General features: G+C 35.3%; 1 protein-coding gene across 1 annotated transcript in view; it reads left to right on the top strand.

Moving 5' to 3' along the window:
• The first annotated feature begins 1,793 nt into the window (after window positions 1-1,793).
• RSPO2 (R-spondin 2) overlaps window positions 1,794-22,220 on the top strand; it is a 262,417-nt gene continuing 241,990 nt past the window's right edge. The window contains exons 1-2 of the mRNA XM_051970983.1: window positions 1,794-2,502; window positions 3,017-3,317. Coding sequence (XP_051826943.1) covers window positions 3,224-3,317 — 94 coding nt within the window. The 5' untranslated portion in view covers window positions 1,794-2,502; window positions 3,017-3,223. The remainder of the gene's footprint in view (window positions 2,503-3,016; window positions 3,318-22,220) is intronic.

Genomic DNA, 22,220 nt, shown 5'->3' with positions numbered 1-22,220 from the left:
CAACTGTAGAACCATTATACCATATCACTCTAAGCGTATTAGAGCTAGAAAACCATAATCTCATCAATCACACTGAGTAAATACCCTGTTGTAAGTATCTTTGCTTCAAGTAGAACACAGGTGGTCATACCTTTCTTGACTTCTCAGGAAAAGGTGTGAACACCAAGGGAAATGGGGAGCCAAACCAGGTATTGTCATCAGATTTTCTCTGGGCTAAAGGGTCTTATACCTTACCCAGAGTTCCCCCACTAACTGCGGCCCTCTACACAATGCAATCTCAATAAACTTTGTATAGAAAATGCCATCTGCATCCAGAAAAAGAACTAGGGAGACTGAATGTAAATCAACACATGCTATGTTTACTTCTTTTTAATTTCTCCCATGGTTTTTCCCTTTTGTTCTACTTTTTCTCTCCCAACATGAATCATAAGGCAATGTATATTTAAAATAAACTTACTAGCACAACAACAAAAATAGTTTTGTACATGTCTTATTCTCCCCTACTAGATTCTTTGCTGTTAGACATCAAGGACCATATGGTATTCATCTTAATATTATCTACTGGTTGGTTCATAGTATATGGAGTTGAATGTAAGAGCTACTCAATAAAAGCTGGTAAACTAAGTCCAGGTTAGAGCTAGAAAGGAATCATTTTACAGAGGAAACTAAATTGAATTTAATAAATGAATAAAACACCTAATATAGTAGTTAATAAATTTTTGTTAATTAACAAGCCTTTTGAGAAAGCCATTGTTAAATAGTAGAAAGAATACTGGCTTTAGAATGGGAATATATGCTTTAATTCCCCTCACATTTTCAATTTATCTCATGATGACAAATTGCAGTCTTTCTGGGATTGTTCCCTTCTGTATAAAATATGGGATTTGGACTAGATGGCTTCTGAAGTCCTTTCTAGATGCATGATTCTAAAAGTCAATTTTTTTTTCATGTAGACAATATAGAAGAATATGACCTAGTGAACATTTAATTATAAAAGAAAAATGTATATCTATTAATATATAATTATGCATATATGTAAGCACATTTGTATATAAAATTTTATATGTAGAATATACATTTCTTTGAAGGAAAGAGCTTACTTTTTTTTTTTTTTATCATTTGCTTTTAATGGAGTGGATGGCCTGAAGTAGGTACTTAATGAATGGTCACTGGCTGATAGACTTTAAAATCTCCAATGGGGGAAAACGGAAACAAGTCCATTCACCAAGTCAGTTCCACAAACATTTATGCCTACATGTACCAAGAAAAAAACAAAACAAAACAAAACAAAACCAATCCTTCTACTCAAAAGAACTTAGGTGAAAAGACTAAGTGGGAAAAAAAAAATTAACATAGAGATCCTTGAATAGAAAGAATGAATCTTTAAGTCTTTTCTTTTCTTTTTAAGGTTAAAGTAGACTCTTCTTCATTCGCTAAATTTAAACTGTATTGTAGTTCCCAACCCTTTCTTAGAGTCTCATGAGCAGTCTAAAGAAATGAAAGCACAGATGTAAACCCTAAGGAGTTGTCCAATATAAAGCCTTACAAGGGAGATGAAACACTGCTTCTGGGAATTTCGGAACAAATAAATGAACTAATTTGTAGTCAGCTCCCCTGTACGAGACTGGCAATTGAGAGTTGGTAAGCGATTGCCCCCAGGATACAGCGCCTCATAGAGTCTGACTTGAGAGAGAAATGAAGTGTGTCCTGCGGGTACTAAGGCAGCGATCAATGTTGCTGCTTTTCTGTCTTGTAGTTTTCTAAACCTTGGGATCAGGGGTCCAGAAGAATTCCGAAAGGGACTCAGATCATCATGCTTTAGGACCTCAGGGAAAACAGAGTTTTTCAGGCTTTAGGACCCGGGGGATTCCGGGAAGGGAAGAAAAAAAAAAAAAAAAACCCAACCCTGAGATGCTGTGGAATACAGCACCACCTACTTATTGAAGCATCAATCCCCTGCCACAAACTCATTGCATCTCTATTCGAAATCTCACTCACCCTATTTCCCATTACTACGTATTAGGGCTATTTCTCCGCCTAATTTAAAGACAGAGAGGGGAAAAAAATCTGTTCCCCAATATAGTGACAGTCAAAGAGAAGGTAGAGGGGAAAGAAGACTTGGACGGGGGAGAGGAGGGTAGGAACCACGCAGAGATACAACCCCTTCTTAGGTTTCGTGGTGGGGGGCTTTGGCTAGGACGTAGCGGCAGTGGCTGGGGACGCAGCCGCACATGCCCCGCCGCTTCATTCCCTTCTGAGAACCCTAGTTCACGCTGAGAAGAGCTATAAGTCTGCTCGCCAGTTGGAGAGAAAGGACTGACTTAGCGACTCTAAGTGCCTAGTCTGCGGGGCTCTTCCAGCGCACGGGCGTTTAGCAAACTTTTTTTTTTTTTTTTTTTTCTTCTTCCTCCAGCCCACGTGTTTTTGAGCAGGCTGCCTTGCCTGACACCGGGATGCAGCATTATGCCTGAGAGCCCTCGTGCTGCTGGGTCCGCTGTAAAGGTAAGTTGTTCTCTACCGGAATGCTTTAGTTCCCTCCCTTCTTGGGTACCCCAGCTTTGAACTTAAAATGGGTCCAGGATGGAAGATATTGAATAGAAATGTAGGCGCTCCTCATTGCCTATATCTACCCCCCCTCTCCCTCCAATGCCCAGGGGAGCGTTTCTTTTTCTACTCCTTCCTAGGATGTCTGCTCCTCAGAGATTTCCAATAATTGATTCCCTTGATTGCAATCATCTCATTGAAGTTGCTGCGCGCTCTGATTTAAGGCAGCAACTAGGGCTTAGTTGGGTCTAACTAGAACTGTTCCTTAACTTAGTAAACTCTCATACTCAGAGTGTTTCATTTCAATAATAAGACGAAATTGATAAGCCTTATAGGGTGCTCCCCCTTTTTAAAGAGAATGGTTGGTTGATTCAAATGTACAGACGCCTCTCTGTCTCCCCGTCTTACCTCCCACCCCTTTGCTCTTCTTTCCTTGCCAAAACCCACCCTTTCTTGCCTCCTCATCTCGCAGATTTCCAGGACGGAGATGCTGCTGGACTTAAAGGCTTGTGACTCCGCTCTGTATTAGCGCCTGCCGGACTCTTGAAACCCCTTCCCACGGGCTACCAACAATTCACTGTCTCTACCCCAGCCTCGCCAACTGTGCCGGGCTTCGCTAATGACCCCTCCTGTTCTCGGACTTTGAGAAGAGTGTCTTCCCTCCAGTTCAACCGTCCAGATGCAGTTTCGCCTTTTCTCTTTTGCCCTGATCATCCTGAACTGTATGGATTACGGTCACTGCCAAGCCAACCGCTGGAGACGCAGTAAGCGAGGTTAGTATTACTTAGAGGAGGGGTGAGTTGTGAGGGACGTTTGGAGGCAGAGGAACGGGCGCTCTGCTGGGAGATAATTATTTAATCCCACTACTCGGGCTTCTTGATCTTGAAATGGCCAACACTATGGCATTCTTCACTGGGGGTGGATTGCGCTGCGCTTTCCTATGTGGGCAAGGTGACGCAGCTACCCCTTTTCCCCAGCTTTTTATTATTGCAGCACCACTCTGGGAAAGAAAAGTGATACCATCTTCGTGCAGGTAGAATAAACGGATTTATACCTTTCCTTGAATTTAGCCACCCCTCCTTCTCCCCCCCCCCCCCATTGACATGTTATCTTTCCCAGTCTTGTAACGTGAGGCTTACTCCCCTACCTGGAGTTTCCCCCTTTGCCTGAAGACCTTGATAGGCTGCTTTCTGGGGCCGGGCCACTCCACCAGGTGTGCACCACGCAGGCATACAGAACGGTGGCAAACTGTCAGAGAGCACTCTTGGGGCTTGAGAAGTGAGATGAGAATATTCCATTTAAATCGAGGAAAGGAGGGACAGGTTAAAAGTCCCAGAAAGAAGTCCTACTCTGATTGGCCAGAGTAGGGGTCAAAGGCTTAGAATTCGAGTAGAGACCCGGTGTAACTTTGCAGGTTCAATAGTAACCCTTGGGGAAGCTCCCTAATTGCGCTCACAAATGAAGTATCATAACCAGAGTTGCCTGCTTTCTCTGTCATCTCCTCATCTTTCTATGCCAGAAAGCACTTCAGAGTTCGATTATAAAACGAACCTCACTAAGTTATCTTTTTTCACTAAGGTTTTCTAATTTCTCCTCTCCCAGCCCTTGTGCTTTATGCTTAATGCTCGTCACCAGGTGATGAGAGAATGGTCTTATTTGGATGCTGGGAAGAACAGCTGATTAATTTCGTGAAAAGCACCGGGGCGCTTTCTGCGCTGTTCTGGTGATTTCTTCAGGTGGTGCTGTGACTGCCGTTAATTCAGAAGCACTGGGGCCTGGGAAGGTGAGATGAAGTTATAGATCCCAGTGGGCTAGATAGTTTCCCCCATGGGAGGCAATGAAGATTGGATGGGAACCCCAAACATATTTTGCAGACTCCCGGAGAGAGCTAGCTGTCTTTGTCCAATAACTCAAACAGCACTTACACACAGGCAACATACATAGTGGGGCTGATGCTTTTGGGTTAATAGGTCTTTGATTTTCCCGGGATATAAACGTCTCACTCAACCTGTGATGTGATTTGTTTATAACTTACTTAGGTTTTAAGCTTCTTGTATCCAGATTTTGGAGAGGTCTTATCTCCTTTGGACTTTCTGAACCTTACTTGGGATGTCGTTAAGTAGTTCCTACCTACAGGCGATTGCTTAAGGCTTAATGGCCTTTTAGCTCTTGCGTGGAGTGATTATTTTTCAAATAATTCTCCAGTTTTATGTTTCTTACTCTACATATGGTCTCTTTAATAATAATTCCTTGTTAACTTGGCAAACTTTAATGTAGAATTTTAGAAAATGGTCTTGTCTTGGGGGAGGGAAGATATACATTTAGCTTGTAAGCACTCTCATCTCCTCTCTTACTCAAAAAAAAAAGTATTTCAAAGCACTGGAAAAGTAAAAATTTCAATATACTTCGAGACCTGTATCAGAGAGAGAACTGCTGGCCGTATGTAAGGCTTAAGGGAAGGTTATCATCATAAGAACTGGCATATTATCTTTGGGGACTATTATTTATAGTGATGTAACAAGTTTAGACAGCATCATTACAAAACTTATGACTTAAAATTGTTTTTCTCCAAATATTTTTCATTGAGTAAATTGTTTTGCTAATTAATATCTTTTGATAATTTCAAAGCAGCACCAAATAGTAAACCTACTACTTCATTGTATTTGACTAGTGAGAAACTGTAACATTACACTAGCAAGCTTTGGTATATTAGATTGAGTTCAGTGAAGTGAAATATATCATTACAGCACTCATGTGGACAAAAATGATACTGCACTTTACAAATAAGTTCATTTTCTGTAAATTTTTAAAGTTTTGATTTAGGTATCTGAAACAAAACATTATTTCTTGCTCCCTCCACACCATCTTAGTGTAGAATACAGTTTGGTGTGTCAGCTATCTAAGACATGCTTAAGTGATGGCATTTGGAAAAGCTGATCCAAAGTGTATGGTAGTAATTTTGCCAAACTACTCTTTAGTCTTCATGAAATTCAAATGTGCAGGGACTATTGCTTTCAAGCACATGCAAATTTTAGGATAGCATTATTTTTTTTTACCTCAACAATGATTTAGTTTTTGTATTTTCCCTAACAGATGGCTTTTTAAAATGCCAAGTTTTTTGGCTAAAATGACTGCAGTCTTAAAAGTGACCACACTATCTATGCCAACAAAGGATATACTGTGTCTTTAATTAAATGTGGAACTACTTAAAGTGCTGGCTAGACAGTGTAGGGTGATAGTAGTAATGTTTCTGCTTTACAAACGAAGCTTAAGGGTTGCATTGTGGGAGTATTGAAATGAATAGAGATTTAACTCAAGTTGTGTGAATTATCCCTCTTCAAAAACTTAAGCTGGTTTTAATTGATCTCATGTCCACTGATTGATCTTGGACCAATTGTTGTGTATAGTGAACAATTGGCTTTCCCAAAGGAGATTGATTTAAATTAGTTTCTTGGTGAGGATTTGAGGACTAGCCAAATAATGTCAGTGTTGACAGTTGACATACTAGAGTCTATTGTGGTATTGATGTTTCCTTTTTTTCCCCTTGTCTAGGGTGATGGTAGCTTAATATTTCCTCCAAAGCAGAAAAGTGATTCTTTCCTTAAAAAATTTCAGGAGAGCAAATATCACTTAATGTCTTAAATTTTTTAATGTTTTACTAAACACAGAGGCAGAAATGATATGAAAGTAGGAGAACAACTCACAGAATCATATCATAGAATTTTCCTCTGATTTAGATGCCCCCCCAACATATTCCATCTGCAAATAATCAAACCTTCACTGTGGGGTGCACTCAGAACTTCTCTGGCATTCTGTTTAGTCTGCTCTATGATCTCAGATGCTCCATAATATCATTTTCTTAATGAAATAAAATTCTTGGCAGAGATCAGATAATTTAGTCAGTTAAAATCAATTGCATCCAGTCTGGAATAGAAAAGCAAATCTATCATTTAACTCTGTGTTTAATTTTAAAATTTAGCTTAAGGATACATAACATAATGCCAGCCTTTCCTTTCTTTTTTGGAAAGATCTTTGTGCTCTAGGGAGGGTGGCAAAAACCCATAAGGAAAAAAAAAATATTTTGAGTGGGTCACTCTTTTTCTATTGAATTAACTTTAGAAGTTGCATAAAATTAATGATGGTCTTTAACTTCATTTGGTCATTAGTGATAAATGTAGCAGTTCATACTATTAATCAGCTATAGGCATAGGTGGATCTATGATTTCTCTGGCAAAGGAAATTCCCAAATGAGGAAATTCCCTTTGCCATTGTAGGTCAACAAGTTCAGCACCTTCTGTGTAACTTATAGTCTTACTTCTCTAATCACCTACATATAAATAACCACAATGAATGTCTGTTTATGTGTATGAAGAATAGGCTAACTTTGAGAAGCATATTGATAAATAGGGTTTTGTCTATACTGCAGCCACCTTCCCCCCTTTTTCCTCTCCCTCCTCCTCCCCTCTTTTTCTTGGCAGAATGATCATTTATTCTAGCTTCTATTATACACAATAGGGGTGATTTTTGTTTTGCTACTCATACCAAAGGTTTACTGGCATAGTAAATTGGATCATTTGATTTGTTTACTTTCAGGAATTACTATTAATCATATTTCAAGTTGAATAATTGAAAGGTCAGTAGATGAATTGTAGTATTATTAGGGTAGCCTCATATTTTCTGTGATTTATAAAGCACCACTCAATTTTGTAGCCCTTTGGCTTGTGCCTAGTAGTACTTTAAACAAAAGTTTACAATAACTTTAGTTTAGTTTTATAAGAAGGAAGGTTATGAAATGCATTATTCATATCTCTAGTGGTCTGATGGTGGAGTTAGTGGTATGACAAGTGTTTTCCTGCTATATCCTTTCCTACACCCTGCTGTTGCCCCACTACTCTATTCCCACTTGCATAACATATTTGGCTTTTCCAAGAAATTGAAGGGTTTATCACAAATTGCATTGTGGTTTTTCTGGCAACTGAGTCTGGAAAAAGGAAATATATCTGCCACAAACCTCCACCATATAGCAACATTAATTAAGTATTCAAAAATTTTTTAATTGAATGGAGAGATTTGGAGATACTTGTTTTTATGAATATTTGTGATAATGGTTTATTCCTCATGGTATTCTTTTAAGTTATGAGTGCACATGGAACTTATTAACCTAAGTTTAAGTGAAAAGACTTTGTATGCTTGCTTCAGAAAAGTTCATGTGATAACTTTTTCAGAGCAGACATGCTTTTTATGGACCACATTCTCTGCAGTTGTAAGTCACTGAGTATGTCTGGCAAATATTTCATCATTTCAGGAAGGTCAGAGAGTTGACACACTCAAAGCAACATCTTATTTGGCTACTGGATTTTGGAAGTAATTCAGGATAGGTAACCTTCTTAACTCAGAGTTGTGTTTAATTCAGACTTATTGGCCTTTGAAATCTGTCTGAAATACAGTATAGTAAATGAAGAAAGTCCATGGTTAGAGATGACATCTCTATGTGCAATTCTCTTGATTTTATTCAGTCTCATTATTACCCAGAGTTGATATATTGCCCAAACTATATGTTGGGCTTGTCTTTTCCTAGCTGATGACCTTTAGTTCATGGTGCTAGTCCTTAGTGTTTTTGTCTCTCTCTAGAAAGATAAATAGCCCAGAGACCATAATAATTAAATTACTTGTTACCAACATTTGCAAAGAGATGTGGTCAGCATTTGGGGCAAAAATGAAGCTATCATTTGTGGCTTTTAATTTCTCTTTATGATCCTCTTACTAATAATCAAGAACTGAATATTGGGGAGATTGTGTCAGTACATGCCCTCTTTATGGTTTTATTATGCTTCAACTACTCCCATATTGCTCCAGCTGGAACTAATTCTTATCACATCTGATCTTCTAGCACTTCATACTCTTTAGCATTCATACTCATTACATTCTCCCATGTGTTTCTGTGGATACATTGTAATCTTCTAATTGTAAGCTCCTTGAAGAGCTTATAAGTCAAATTTATCTTTATCTCTGAAGGCTCATGGCCCAGTTGAGTTACTTAACATGTTAAGACTACTTTAGTAAACTTCAGCATTCCTATTATACATGGAAGTTCCAGAAAATATGCCTTAAATATTTTTGGCTCCTCACATAAAAAAGGTAAATGAGAATTTTTTTTTTAAACTTCCAATCTAGTATTCTTTCTCTTTCCTTCTAGACTCTTGAAATCTAATTATGGACAATTGGGCATACAATATTTTCCACCATTTTTGTACAACTGATCTCTTACTATGATGCAGGGTTGAATTTAAGCTGGAAAAGATTACCCAGAATGCAAACTTTCCACCAGATGCTACCAGGCTGAAGGGACTTTGAGTTTGGTCCTAGCTACAGATCATGTGGCTATTGTCTCAGTCATTCTTGTTAAGTATTTAGATACTTACTGTAACAGAAGTCTGGTCACCAATTTACTCCTGTCTTTTTCTCTCCCCAAGTATGCTTTATGAAAATCATCTATCAGGGTGGGAAAAGGCTGCAGTAAATATCAATGAAAGGCCTCTTTATACTAACTGTTTTATATGTCATTGTATGAAGGACCTGGAATTTTTACTCTGTGGGAGCTAAAAATCTTGGTTATCTTTAATTTGGATTTTTAGTGTTTCCTGAGGTTCATTAACATGAAGAAACCTACCAGGAATTATTCAGGCAAGAGTATTTTGACTTGAGAAAATGTAGGAATGATGAGTTAAACAATAAGGCAATCAGTGGGAATACATTTTCTGGAAACAATGATAGGATTGATTTGTTAATTTGATCCACCTGAGTAAAAGGTGAACCATGAGTGGGAGGATGGGAGAATGGTCAGCATGTATTTGGCAGGTGTGGAAAATATCTGAGGCCAGTGAGATAAATCTCACCAAACTAGACAGCCCAGCATGGCTCTACTGTGGGTGTTTTAAAACTCTTCTCAAGGCATTGCTCCTCTATCAAGCAATATATGTGTGGAACATAATATAAAATAGATTCTAAAATGTTGGGGTTGCAAGGAATCTTTGAGATGATCCAACCTATGATACACTTTTAGATTAGCTTGTCATACTTGTACCCACATGTAAACTGTGGAGATGAGAAAATTACACTCCAGGGATAGCACCAGGCTTCACCAAGGTCACATAGAAAGTCAAGGGAAGAGCTGGTTCTAGAATCATGGGTTTGTTGATGTTCTTTCCATGACACCTATCCTGCTTCCAACAAGATGGTATTTTTCTTTCTTGGTTTAGCTTTTAGATGTTTGTATAGAATACTTGAAAAATAATGTGGCACAGTGAATAGAGAACTAGAATTAGGTATCAGGAATTACCTGGGTTCAGATTTTGCCTGTAATAAAGATATAAAATAGATAATCTAGATGGTATAGCGCTGGCCCTCAAGAAAGGAGGAGCTGAGTTCAGATCTGGTCCCTGATACTGAAACCTTACTTCTTTGCTGTGTTATTCTGGCAAGTTACTTAACCCCAATTACCTCATCAAAAACAAACAAAAAAAAGTTTTTGTAGAAGTAAGGATATAAAATCTGAACAAAGTGCAAAACAGTACAACTCTGAAGTCAGAGCCAAACAGCAACCTAAAACATGCTAAAATTAAACTGGACATATTATATTGTGCATTATTGGATTTCAACTTATATACATTAAGATTTTCTCATGAGATATTTGGGATTTTATATACTCTTTTCCTACCCCTCTATTCTCCTTCTTTTCCTCCCTCTCCTTCCATCTACTCTCTCTCTTTCTCTCTTTCCCTTTCTCTTTCTCTCTCTCCCTCTCTCTTCCTCCCTCTCCACCCCACCCTCCTTCCAAGATAACTCATACATGATTCAGGACAGTGAAGAAGGAATATTAATCATGATTTAAGTAGAGGTATAATAGAATCTGAATATATTAAACTACTTTATACTTAATAATGCCTCTCTCTGAGTATAATTGGCTTATATACCAAGTCATCCTGGGGAAACCATAAAATTAATACTTTAAGGCTTACTTCAAACTTGTTGATTAATCCTGTAGGCCTAGAGAAGTTTACGAATTCAGGGGAGCTAGCTGGCACAATGGAGAGCATTGAATCTGAAATTGGGAAAATTTGATTTCAAATCCTTCTGGACCCCAGGCAAGTGACCTTAGCCTCTACTTGCTTCAGTTCCTTCATCTGTCAAATGGAGATAATCACAGCATTTACCTCCTAGGATTTTTGTGAAGATAAAATGAGATAATTGGAGAGTCCTTTGGAAGCTTGAAAGTTATATGCCAGCTATGATTATTTATTCCCTAAAATTTCCACAAATATTCTTCTGATACTTGTAACAATTTGAAGAGGTACAATATTTGAGGTGTTTTCTGTAACTCTTGAATTACCAAAAAATTCTTTCAAGCAAGATTTTCTGTGGAACTTTTGCAATGATATGTTTTTTTTCCTAATTTAAGATTAATATAAATTTTTTTTTGCCTTTTTTTGCTGCATGTTTTATATATATATATATATATATATATATATATATATATATATATTTACATACCTGGGACCTCTATTATAATGAGTTAATGCATAAGTCTAGTGTTGTGAGAATGTGTGTGCTTGCATATGATTGCAAATGCAAGAGAATGTTACCAAATCACCACCAAATGTCCAGTGGCTTTTTGGAAAGTAGTCAAAATGTCACTTACTGTTTAATTTATAATGAAGGGAATTGCCCAGAAGCTTTTTTAGAACTTTAGGTGGGAAAATTCTGTTTGTGAATGTTGTGACTTTTAATGAAAACATATTTAATAGCACTTTGGATTTACAAAATAAATTGCTCAAGGCAACCCTATTTAGTAGAAATTTCAAGTATTCCAATTTGTAGGTGAGGAAATAGAGAATCAAGGGGGTTGGAATGAATGAAAAAAATTTTCAAGGCTTACTAAGTGCAAAACTCTGTGCTAAGTACTGAATATAGGAACACAAAAGTCATTCCATCATTTGGACTTGAGGCATTTTCTCTGGCTATTCCATATACCTGGAATGTTTTCCCTCTTCAGCTTTTACTACTGACCTGCCTAACTTCCTTAAACTATTAACTAAAATGCTGTCTTTTCAGGGAAGCCTTCCTCAACCCCCCTTAATTATAGTGCCTTCCCCTCTGTTAATTATTTCTTATTTGTACTTCATGTATCTTTGTCCATATTTGTTTACTTGCTATGTTTCTGATTAGATTAAATTCCTTGAGGGCGGGGACTGTCTTGTCTCTTTTTATATACCCAGGGTATAGCAAAGTGCCTGGAACATAATAGAAACTTAATAGAAATTCAGTGATTGATAGAGAGTTTGAAAACAAAAATGAAGACTAAGGGCAGACAATTCCTTCCCTCAAAGAATTTATATCCTAATAGGGAAAGACAACACAAAAAAGGGAATGGTGCCTGGGTGGGATATTTTGGTTTGGAAAATTACTGCATTTGTGTGTGTGTGTGTGTGTGTGTGTGTGTGTGTGTGTGTAGTCTAATTGAAGTAGATTGATATATCCTTTCCAGATGCAATGGCAGTATTAATTAGATTGTGGTTCTATAAGTGGAAAAGGAAGGTAAGGGCATGGTTTCTTGACCAGGAAGCAATGAAGCTATTGAGAAAATAACCCAAGGCAAACAATTAGCCTATGTGAGAATCAATCCTTGAACCCAATAGTCTTGGCTTCAAGTACCTGTTATATTTCTACTATATTATACTTCCCCACTAAGGTGATAAGGGAAGGGGGAAAAAAAAATGTGTCAAATTCTGTTCATTTGCACCCTTTTAGAAAACCTGTTTGGAGGAACAATAGGCAGCTTATTAAATTTTGTTTGGGGCTTGTCTTCTTTTAAAAGGTAGCTTTCCACGTGCATACTTCATATAATTTGGGAATAACATTTGTTGTAGCAAAATCATCTCTTAGGGGAATTATTTCTTCAAAGACATAGGTTACCAAATTAATTTGAAAATGTTAAAAGCTGTACATTTAGGAGAGAGAAGTGTTTTGGTTAAAATTTGTTTTTTGATATTTCTATCCTTATAATGAATCTATAAATGGGGCTGTGTGTAAATTCCTAATTACATTTTTTATAGATGAAGAAACTAGAGGAATTACGTAAAAAAAAAATCTTTCCAGAGCTCATATAGTTAATTTTTGAAAGATCCAGAACATAGTTCTCCTAAATTCTAGATAATTTTCTTACCTGAAAGTCCATGGTGCCGCTACACATTGCTGCATCATGATCTTCCTTCTCTCTCACCCTTTTATTTGATAGAATTAGAACATAATCAACTCTGACTAAAGTCAGAGTTGGATATAATCAACTTAGACTGAAGAGGGCACACTTGACATCTTTTTCTTATGTTTACTGCTACCCATGTTCTGTGAAACTCTTAAACTCCGGACTACTGCTCTGCTTCCCTCCTCCTCACAAACCCTTTATTTATTTATTTTTTTTCTAGTCAGGTTACCAGGGGAATGAAAGAATATTTAGCTTCCCCAGATCTTCCTTCCTGCTATAATTCTAAACTATCTGATTAAAAAAAGAGTTGCTTATTTTGTGTGGAAAAACATGAGATCTCAGCAGTTCTTCCTAGTCATACATTTGTGGAAACCTGAGGTACTATTTCCCTTTTCTCACAAGGAAATATTCTACTTTAGAAGCTAAGATATTTGCCCTTCTCTTATTCATGGGCTATGTTGTTAGGTATGAAGAGGACAACTCATTTTCTTGAATTTCTTTAGTCATAAAGGCTCATTTAGCATATTTTGATATTTTGGAGAACAAATGGAGAATGAAAATTATTTTTGGTAAATTTGTGTAAAATGTTGGTGAGAAGCAATAAGCAACCACTGTGATGATGTTGTGGTACAGTAAAGAGTCCTGGATGTGAAGTCAGAAGATCTGAATTCAAGTCCTGGCTTTGCCACTTGTTACGTTTAAAATCTCTGGCACTTCATCTCTCTAAGTCTCAGTTTCTTATAGACTCTAAAAGAATTTCAAGTAAGCAAAAGTTAGTATTAGCACAGTTGACTTTGTAGCTGAGTTTTAAAGAGTTTGTGTATAGCTTGAGGTTTTGAATCTTAATTTAAACTCACTAGGATTACTCATCTTTTGGGGAAAATGACAGCTATGGATATTGTAGGAATACCAGATTTCTGTACGTAGGGCTGGCTGTTTCTTAGGCACAGATGAAGGTGAGATTTATACATGATGGTGATTGGAGAGGTATGTTGTAAAGGGCCTTTTTTTGTCACCAGCTTAGCAATGATTGAAATGACTATTAGAAATTCATTATTTTGGGTTAACACTTTCATTCTTGATGAGTCCATTGATAAAAGGTAGCAGATGTAGTGGACAGAAAGCCTTATTGGAGTGAGGAAAACCTAAGTTCAAAGCCTGTCATTGACTTACATTAACTATAAACACCAAATTGCAGAAGGGGCTGATGTGTATCAGAAGTTTTCACTGTAGGAATTCCTTGCACCAATGATATTAAAAGGCAGTCCCTTACTCTTCTTCGACACTCGCTCCTGCCTTAAAAAACCCCAAATAATCCAGGGTTAGGTAATATATTGCACTATTAGTGTGGCTTCTTGCATACTTCAGTGAAGTGTGTGTGTGTGTGTGTGTGTGTGTGTGTGTGTGTGTGTATGCATGTGTGCATGTGTGTATCCTAGTGCTACTAAGTGCCTATATAAAAGGAGCTGGAAGAAAGAAGAAAGGAGCTAAAAAGGAGTATAACAGTTAAGCTAAGTTTGCCAAAATAATTTATCTTGATAATAAGATGAATTATTAATTGGGCAGTATGGCATGTTGGATTGTTTTCAACTAGATTATTTTGTGAAAACACTCAAGCAGATTTCCATAGTTCTTTATCAAAAATACTTAAAAGCTTAATAATCACTTTTGGAGAATTGCACATTTAGGATAGATGTCACAGGCAATGTGGTGTGATCTGCAGAGCCATGTCCTATCTTCATGTTCTTTTTTATAATGCGGTTGGTTATACAGTAATTTATTTGACCTCATAGGATTCCTTTCTAGAATGAAGAACTAATCTGATTTTAAAATTTTCTTCAGATTAAATAAAGTTCTAGAAGTTTTACTTATGTGAAAAACTTAAAGGGGGAGAGGGTCTTTTGAATCATTGGAAAATTTATTGTAGTAACTATGCCCTAAAATGTTTCTTAGTTAAAAAATCAAAAGGTTTAATCTGAGAAATTAGAAATCTGATTTTAATGCTTATGTTCCATTGACTCTAGTACTTAATTATTTGGGCCTTCCTATTTTTTTCTTTAGAGATCTTCTCTTAGGAATAGGAGGAAACTAGAGCATTTAGAGTCGAGAAGAGGAGTGGGGAAGAAGATAGTGGTATTAGGATAAGAAAAGATTAGATTTTGTTGTTGTTGTTATGGTATTGTGTGTGGATTTTTATTTTATTTATTTATTTATTTTTTGCTCCTAGTTCTGTCGTCTGGCTCTAAACAAACAATCTAATCCCTTCGTCTATATGGTGACCCTCCAGATAGTTGAAGACATTTCTTGTGTTGCCTTTTTAAGTTTTCTCTTCTCCAAGATGCTTTTTATGATCACTTCTCATATAGCATGATTTTGAAGCTTTTTACCCTCCTGCTTACTGTTCAGCTTTTCTAAAATGCAATATCCAGACATGGATACAATTATTACAAATGGGGCTTAACCATAGTAGAATATAATGGATACATCTCTAGTCCATGTCTAAATGTAGCATAAAATTATGTTAGCTTTTTAAAGTTGTCATATCAATATAATTGAGCCATTTATAAAGTTTAATGCCCCAGATATTTTTAATATACTCCTGTCTAATGATAAATTTCCCATATGATACTTGTGAACTTGATTTTTCAAACATAAATATAAGATTTTCAACCTTTTTTAGGTATTTAATTTCATTTGATTAGATTCAAACCAATGTTTTAGCCTTTTGAAGAAATTTTTGGATCTTGATTTTGTTAATTCATTGTATCAAAATTTCCAGCTTCATGTTACCTACAAATTTAATAAATATAACATGTATAAGTTTATACATGTCATTGATAAAAATGTTAACCATATGGGATTATAGGCTAATCCCCTAAGACTTCTGACATCTTTGAAAGTCATCTTCCAACCATTAATGATTAATTACCCTTTTCTGGAATCTAGCCATTCAACTAGTTATAAACTCACTTTACTAGATTATCACCTGCATTTATGTCTCTTCATCTTGTCCATAAGAATAGTAAGGGAGAATTCCAGAGAACAATATGGAACTGTGTCCAAAGGGCTATCAAACTGTGCATACACCCTTTGATCCAGCAGTATCTGTACTGGGCCTGTATCCCAAAGAGATCATTAAAAAAGCCCATCAAATTGGGGAATGGCTGAATAAATTATGGTATATGAATGTTATGGAATATTATTTTTCTATAAGAAACAATCAGCAGGATGATTTCAGACACATGAACTAATGCTAAGTTTTTTTTTTAGCAGAACCAGGAGACCATTGTGCATAGCAACAAGATTATGCAATGATCTATTCTGATGGATATTGCTCTTTTCAACAGTGAGGTAATTCAGGCCAGTTCTAAAGGTTCTGTGATAGAGAGAGCCATCTGCACCCAGAGAGAGGACTGTGGGGACTGAATGTGGATCACAACATAGTATTTTCACCTTTGTTATAGTTGTTGTTTATATGCTCTGTGTGTGTGTGTGTGTGTGTGTGTGTGTGTGTATGTGTGTATTTAGCATTTTTCTGATCTAACAATTGTCTTGTCAGAAGACAAAAGAAAATAAAATTATCCCAGCATGACATATTCATGAAGTTATCCTGGTTTTCTTTTTCTAGGTGTTCATTAAATACCTCTTTAATAATATATTTTTAGCAGTTTGCTAATCATTGAAGTCAGATTCATTGGCCAATAATTGGCATCCTCTGTTCTTTTCCATTTTTGTGAAAACTGGGACACTTGTCTGTTTCTAATCTTGTGTGGCCTCTCCTTGATCTTTCACTTAATGTGTGGTTTGGCAATCTTATCTATCAATTTTTAGAAGTTATGTGATTTTGGACTTTGGACTTACTTTTGGCTATGGAGATCTTGAAATTTTCATTTTGGAGTTTCAGGAAGTGACATATATATATATATATATATATATATTTGTCCTCTGGTTGTAATAAATCCAGACAAATAAATAAATTTTCATTTAATTATTATTTGAAATATGACATTTTAGTTCTTTCTCTCTTTTTGGTGGTGGGAGAGGTTCTCATTTTCTAATTGTATGATTTTTAGATGATCTCCTTGTCTTGATTTTAAGATCAGTTGTTTTGATAGCAGAAATTTTGTTTTCTCATATTATTTCAGTCTTTTGAATTTGCTCTTTCATTTCTTGTTTTATGGTAATTTGTTTGATCTGTTATTTGAGTAAGATTTAGTTTTTTTTTTTTCCCTAGGCTGGGAAATCCTATATTTCATTTCATCCAAATCCTATATTTTCCTATGCAGTAATAACCTTTAAAAATGACTAATTTAATTTCTTTCAGGAATTCTAATGGGCCTTCTGGTCAAGCTATATTTTTATTTGAAGATTGCTTATAGCTGATCAGGACTTTAGCAATTCTGTGTTTTTATCATGGATGACCTTGAAGCCATAACCTTTCTTTATCATAGGTATATCTTTTTGTTTATTTTTTCAGACTTATTTCCTGAATTTTGAACTTTGAGTTAGGGCTATAAGTATTGTATTCTTGAATTGAATATTAGGCTCTTTTTGATTATGTTCTTTTTTCTTTTCAGTATTGGTATTTATGTTCTGATAGGCAAGTCTGAAACCTATTGACAATGTCTTCTGGATACATATTTTTTCATCCTGCAGAACCTTCTGTGATGGGTTAAGTTAGTTGCTTCAGATTTTCATTCTTTTAGGACAAGTAAAGTGCTTGAATTACTGGTTTGGGTTTTTATGATTTTTATTGCCATGTCAAAGTCATAAATCTGAAGATATATGATTGTCTCAGAACTTCCTAAATGGGATTTTTTGGTCTTCTGGGTCCTTCATACACAGCATTGTAATATCCTTGGAGCATTTCTGGTCCAGACTGGAAGCCACAATTATGAGTGTTGTGCTTGCTTCATATTTTCTAGGTGGATTTGTTTTTTAATATCAAGGATTTGTGTACAGAAGCTATCTTCTCTTAGCTTCTTTAACAGATTACTCTCAATCATACCTATTATGTCCTATTTTCATTTTCTGAATAGGATTAAAAAAGTCTCCAAACACTACTCCTTTATTTCGTTCAAAAATAATTCTGAAGATTCATTTCAGGCTGCATGGAAACATGGGTATCCCAAGTGAAGAAAGGGGTCATGCACTATGTTCTATCCATATTAGACTACAACTCTGTGGATGTCTCTTTTGAGGAAGAGTCTGGAGACTCATATAATAATGACTTTCCAGAGGAGGGTAACTCAGATTGAGCTCATATCTTATAAAGATTTATTGAAAGAATTAATGATGTTTAGCAGGGATAGAAAAAATTTGGAGGGATTTATGATAGTGATCTTCAAAATATTTGAAGGCATGTGTAAGAAGGTATGATTTGAAGGCATGATGTGTAAGAATAGAACTTAACTTGTTTGACTTGGCCCCAGAGGGTAGTTTTAGGAACAATTGCCAAGAGGAAGGTTTGGTACAAGAAGAAAACTTCCTCACACTTTTCTCAAAGTGATAATGGATTATCACAGGAGATAGTGGGTTTTCCTTCACTGGAAATCAGTGTTGCTTGGCAGATGACCAGTTTGTCTTGGGAGTATTGGAGGTGGGAAATCCATTTCCAGTTGTAGAATGTTCTAGTGGATTTTTGTGGTCCTGTCAGCTAAGATTCTATGATATTATGTGCTAATGTAGGACTGAGGACTAGACTTATGATTTCATTAATATAAGGAACTCCCAAATGAGGAAATTCCCTCTATCATGGCAAATAAACTCTTTCCTTCAACTTACAGTATTAGAAAATTATTTTGGGTCCATGGCCAGTATGTGTCAGGAAACTGGGCCCAAATTTTCTGGCTCTCATGGTTTCTGTGTCAACTCTTTCATTCTGATATGCCTAAGGATAACTAGAACTTGCATCATTCTGCATGATTTCCACAACTAGATAGATATAGTAAAGAGCTTCCCCTCCCTACTCCCCCCAACTTGATGAAATATCACCAATTCAACCAAGTTCTATGGGTGTCAGGAGACAAAGCTTGAAAAACCACCACTGTAAGATAAGTGGACTGCATTCTTTCCCACAAGGATGATTAGTGGGTTGAGGTTGCTTTTTTTGTGGTGTTGGGGAAGTGACTTATATCACTACTGGTGGTCACAGTATAACTTGTTTAGCTACCATGATTTATGACTGAATCGTGCCAGTTCTGAAAGATTTTCTTCAGTCTACTGGTTTCTCCTGTTTGTCTAATAATTGCTAACATTTAAAAGTCTTTAAGTGTCTTGTGTAATTCTCTTATTTAGACCTCAAAATAAAGTAGCTTAACATGCCAACTCTAGCACTGGTGAATATATCCATTCACAAAAATGCCCATTAAAAATATGACTTTTGTATATTTTAGTTGTAATTGGAAGACATATTGGGTTTTCAGTCAGTTAAAAAAAAAAGTTTGAATCTCAGTCCTGTTGCATTCTGAGGGCTTTTCAATGAGATATACTTCTCTGAGATTTCATCATATATAAAAAGACAGGATGGAAATGTTTTTTTTTTTTCATTTCTAATTTTAAATTGCTAATAACTTCTTTTGTCTGTAGAAAAATCTTTATTTTTTTGTATACAACCACTAGGAGGACTTGTCAATCTGTATAATTTGAAAAGTAAAATGTTAAAAGTGATGTAAAAAAGCAGGGAAACTGATGGTTAGAGAGCCATTTATTCTACCTATCCTAGTGATCCTAGGAAGTCCACTTAATCTTTTAGGGAGTCAGATAACTCTGTAAGATTATAAGGTATAGAAAATGTGCCATGGATTTAAATATATATATATATATATATATATATATATATATATATATATATATATATAATATATATATATATATATATATATATATATATATATATTTAAGTGAGGCAATTGGGGTTAAGTGACTTGCCTGTGGTCACACATCTAGGGAGTGTTAAGTATCTGGAATGGGATTTGGACTCAGGTCTTCTTAACTCTAGGACTAGTGCTCTATCCACTCTATATCTGCTCCATAAATAGAAATTAGTAAGGTTTGAACAGTACTTTCTTGACAATAAACCCAATTTCATTATCTTCTTTGAAGGGAGATTTTTTTTTTTTAAATGGGAAATGGAAATGATGTTTAAATACCATTATTTCTTCTATCTAGAAAAAAAAAAAACTTACTGTGAGTACAGCCTTTTACTCCTTTCTTGTCTTCTTTATCTTTTTTCTTTTGACCTGTGCAGTTTACTCAGGTCCCCTGTCTCATTAGCCCATTGTATTAAGGGAATTATGTTAATAGACCTTGGGACTTAATGTCAAGAAGACCTGAAATCAAATCCTGCCTTGCTTACTAGTTGAGAAAATTCTGGCATTTACTATTTCACAAATTTGTGAGGATCAATGAATAAATATATGTAAAGCATTTTGCAAACCTTAAAGCATTAATGAATATTAATTATTGCTGCTGCTGCAGTTATTACTGCTCTTTCCCTATTGGATAACAGTTTTGAATATATGCACCATCCTTGAATCCTTTAAAATTATTAAATTATTGAAATTTATTTTAATACAACAATCATGCAAAAAATATTTTGCCTTTCATGTAATTAAGCAAAATCATTGAGCATAACAATTATGACTGTCAACATGAAACATTTCATGTTTGTAGCTGATTTTCTTTTAAAAAGGAAAGTGTTTTAATATCACTTGTCTAAAATCACTATCAGTCACTGAATTGTGTTGTCTTCTGGTATTTCAGTTCATATTATCGTCATTGTGTACCTTCTCCTGGTTACTCATTGTTCATTCAAATGGGTTGTACAAGTTCCATGTTTCTCTGAATCTTTCATTCATTGTTTTGTATAACATAAAACTCTTCAAATAGTTATATGATATAAATTGGCTCTTCCTCAAATGGTTAGTGTTATTTGCTTTTAGCTCTTTGCTAATACAAAAAGTGCATGCTTATTTTGGTGTGTATAGGATTAGATGATGGAATCAGTTTGTAAGTAAATTGTAAAATTTTCAGTGTAAGAATTTATATGTCAGGAATTGGTGAGTGTTCTACTGATCAGGACTTGATTTATTATTGTCTAGATTTCAAAAATTGATAAAAAATGTTAACAATGAAGATTTAATTGAAAGTATTTCTTGCATGCATTTTTTCCTTTACTGATAGTTATAAAATATTACCAGCATATTTCTGCAGAAGACCCTTTGCCCTTCTGTGTCAGGGAATATTTATTCATTATGCCCAGTAGTGGGATTACTGAGTCACCACAGGCAATGGATGGTTTAATTATTTTTCTCATGTTCCCAATTAGTTTTTTCTGTAAAAATTCATTGTGTAAAACTTAACATAAGGGTTTATTCTTCTGAAAAATTAATGGGAAAAAATCTTTGAAATATTTATTTTCTATAAACAATTTAAATCACTTAAAAGTTCTAGACTGAAATACCAAATAAAATGAATATTTCCATATACAGAGTAGAACAGAAAAACAGGAGTATATACTAAATCACAAATTTCTATTATGTACAACTTGCTCTTCCTAAAACATAATAAAACTCAAAATTTTATATTTTCTTCTGGCCTCTTTTTTGTTTTCTCCTATCTTCAAAAAAGTTTTATCCCTCGTTTCTTCCTTTCCTTTATTATTTATTTATTGATGAAGAGGAGGAAGGGGCCAAAGATCTTTAACTTTTTTTCTCTGTTCTTATCCCATCAACTGAAAAAAAAAAAAACACAACAAAAGTTTTGTAATAAATATGCATAGACAAGCAAAAGAAAGCCCCACATTGGTTGGGTCCAAAATATATAAATGTACATCTTACTCTGCACCCTGAATATATAATCTTTGTCAGATTTGCTTTAATTTGCATTTTTCAAATTATTGCTTTTTAGAGCCTTTTCTTCACATAATTTTAAAGAGCTTGTTTTTAAAGGAGTACTAATTTCTTTAAGAACTGCCTGTTTATTTGTGATGACCATTTCTTTATTGAGAAATGGATCTTTTTATGTATTTGAATCAGTTCCTTGTGTATATCAGACATTTATGAGAGAAATTTGAAGCAAAGATTTTTTTTCTCAGTGAACTATCTCTCTTCTAATTTTGACTACATTGGTTTTGTTTGAAAACTTTTAAATATTATGTCAAAAACTGTCAAATTTACTTTTTGTGGTCCTCCTCATTCTTTGTTTATTTTTTTTCATAAATTCTTCCATAATCCATGGTTGCAAAATGAATTTCCTTCTCTGCTTCTCTAATTTGTTTGTAATGTGACCATTTATACCTAACTCATTTATCCTCTTGGAGCTTACCTCAATATATAGTTTGAGAAGCTTGTTCAAATATAATTTTTTTCTAGACTTTTTTGATTTTTGAAGCAGTTTTTGAGATGATTCTTAA

Source organism: Antechinus flavipes, chromosome 1 (assembly GCF_016432865.1).
Source record: "Antechinus flavipes isolate AdamAnt ecotype Samford, QLD, Australia chromosome 1, AdamAnt_v2, whole genome shotgun sequence".
Lineage (NCBI taxonomy): Eukaryota > Metazoa > Chordata > Mammalia > Dasyuromorphia > Dasyuridae > Antechinus > Antechinus flavipes.
Note: the sequence above shows the minus strand (reverse complement) of the source record. Positions and strands in the feature narration are given on the sequence as shown.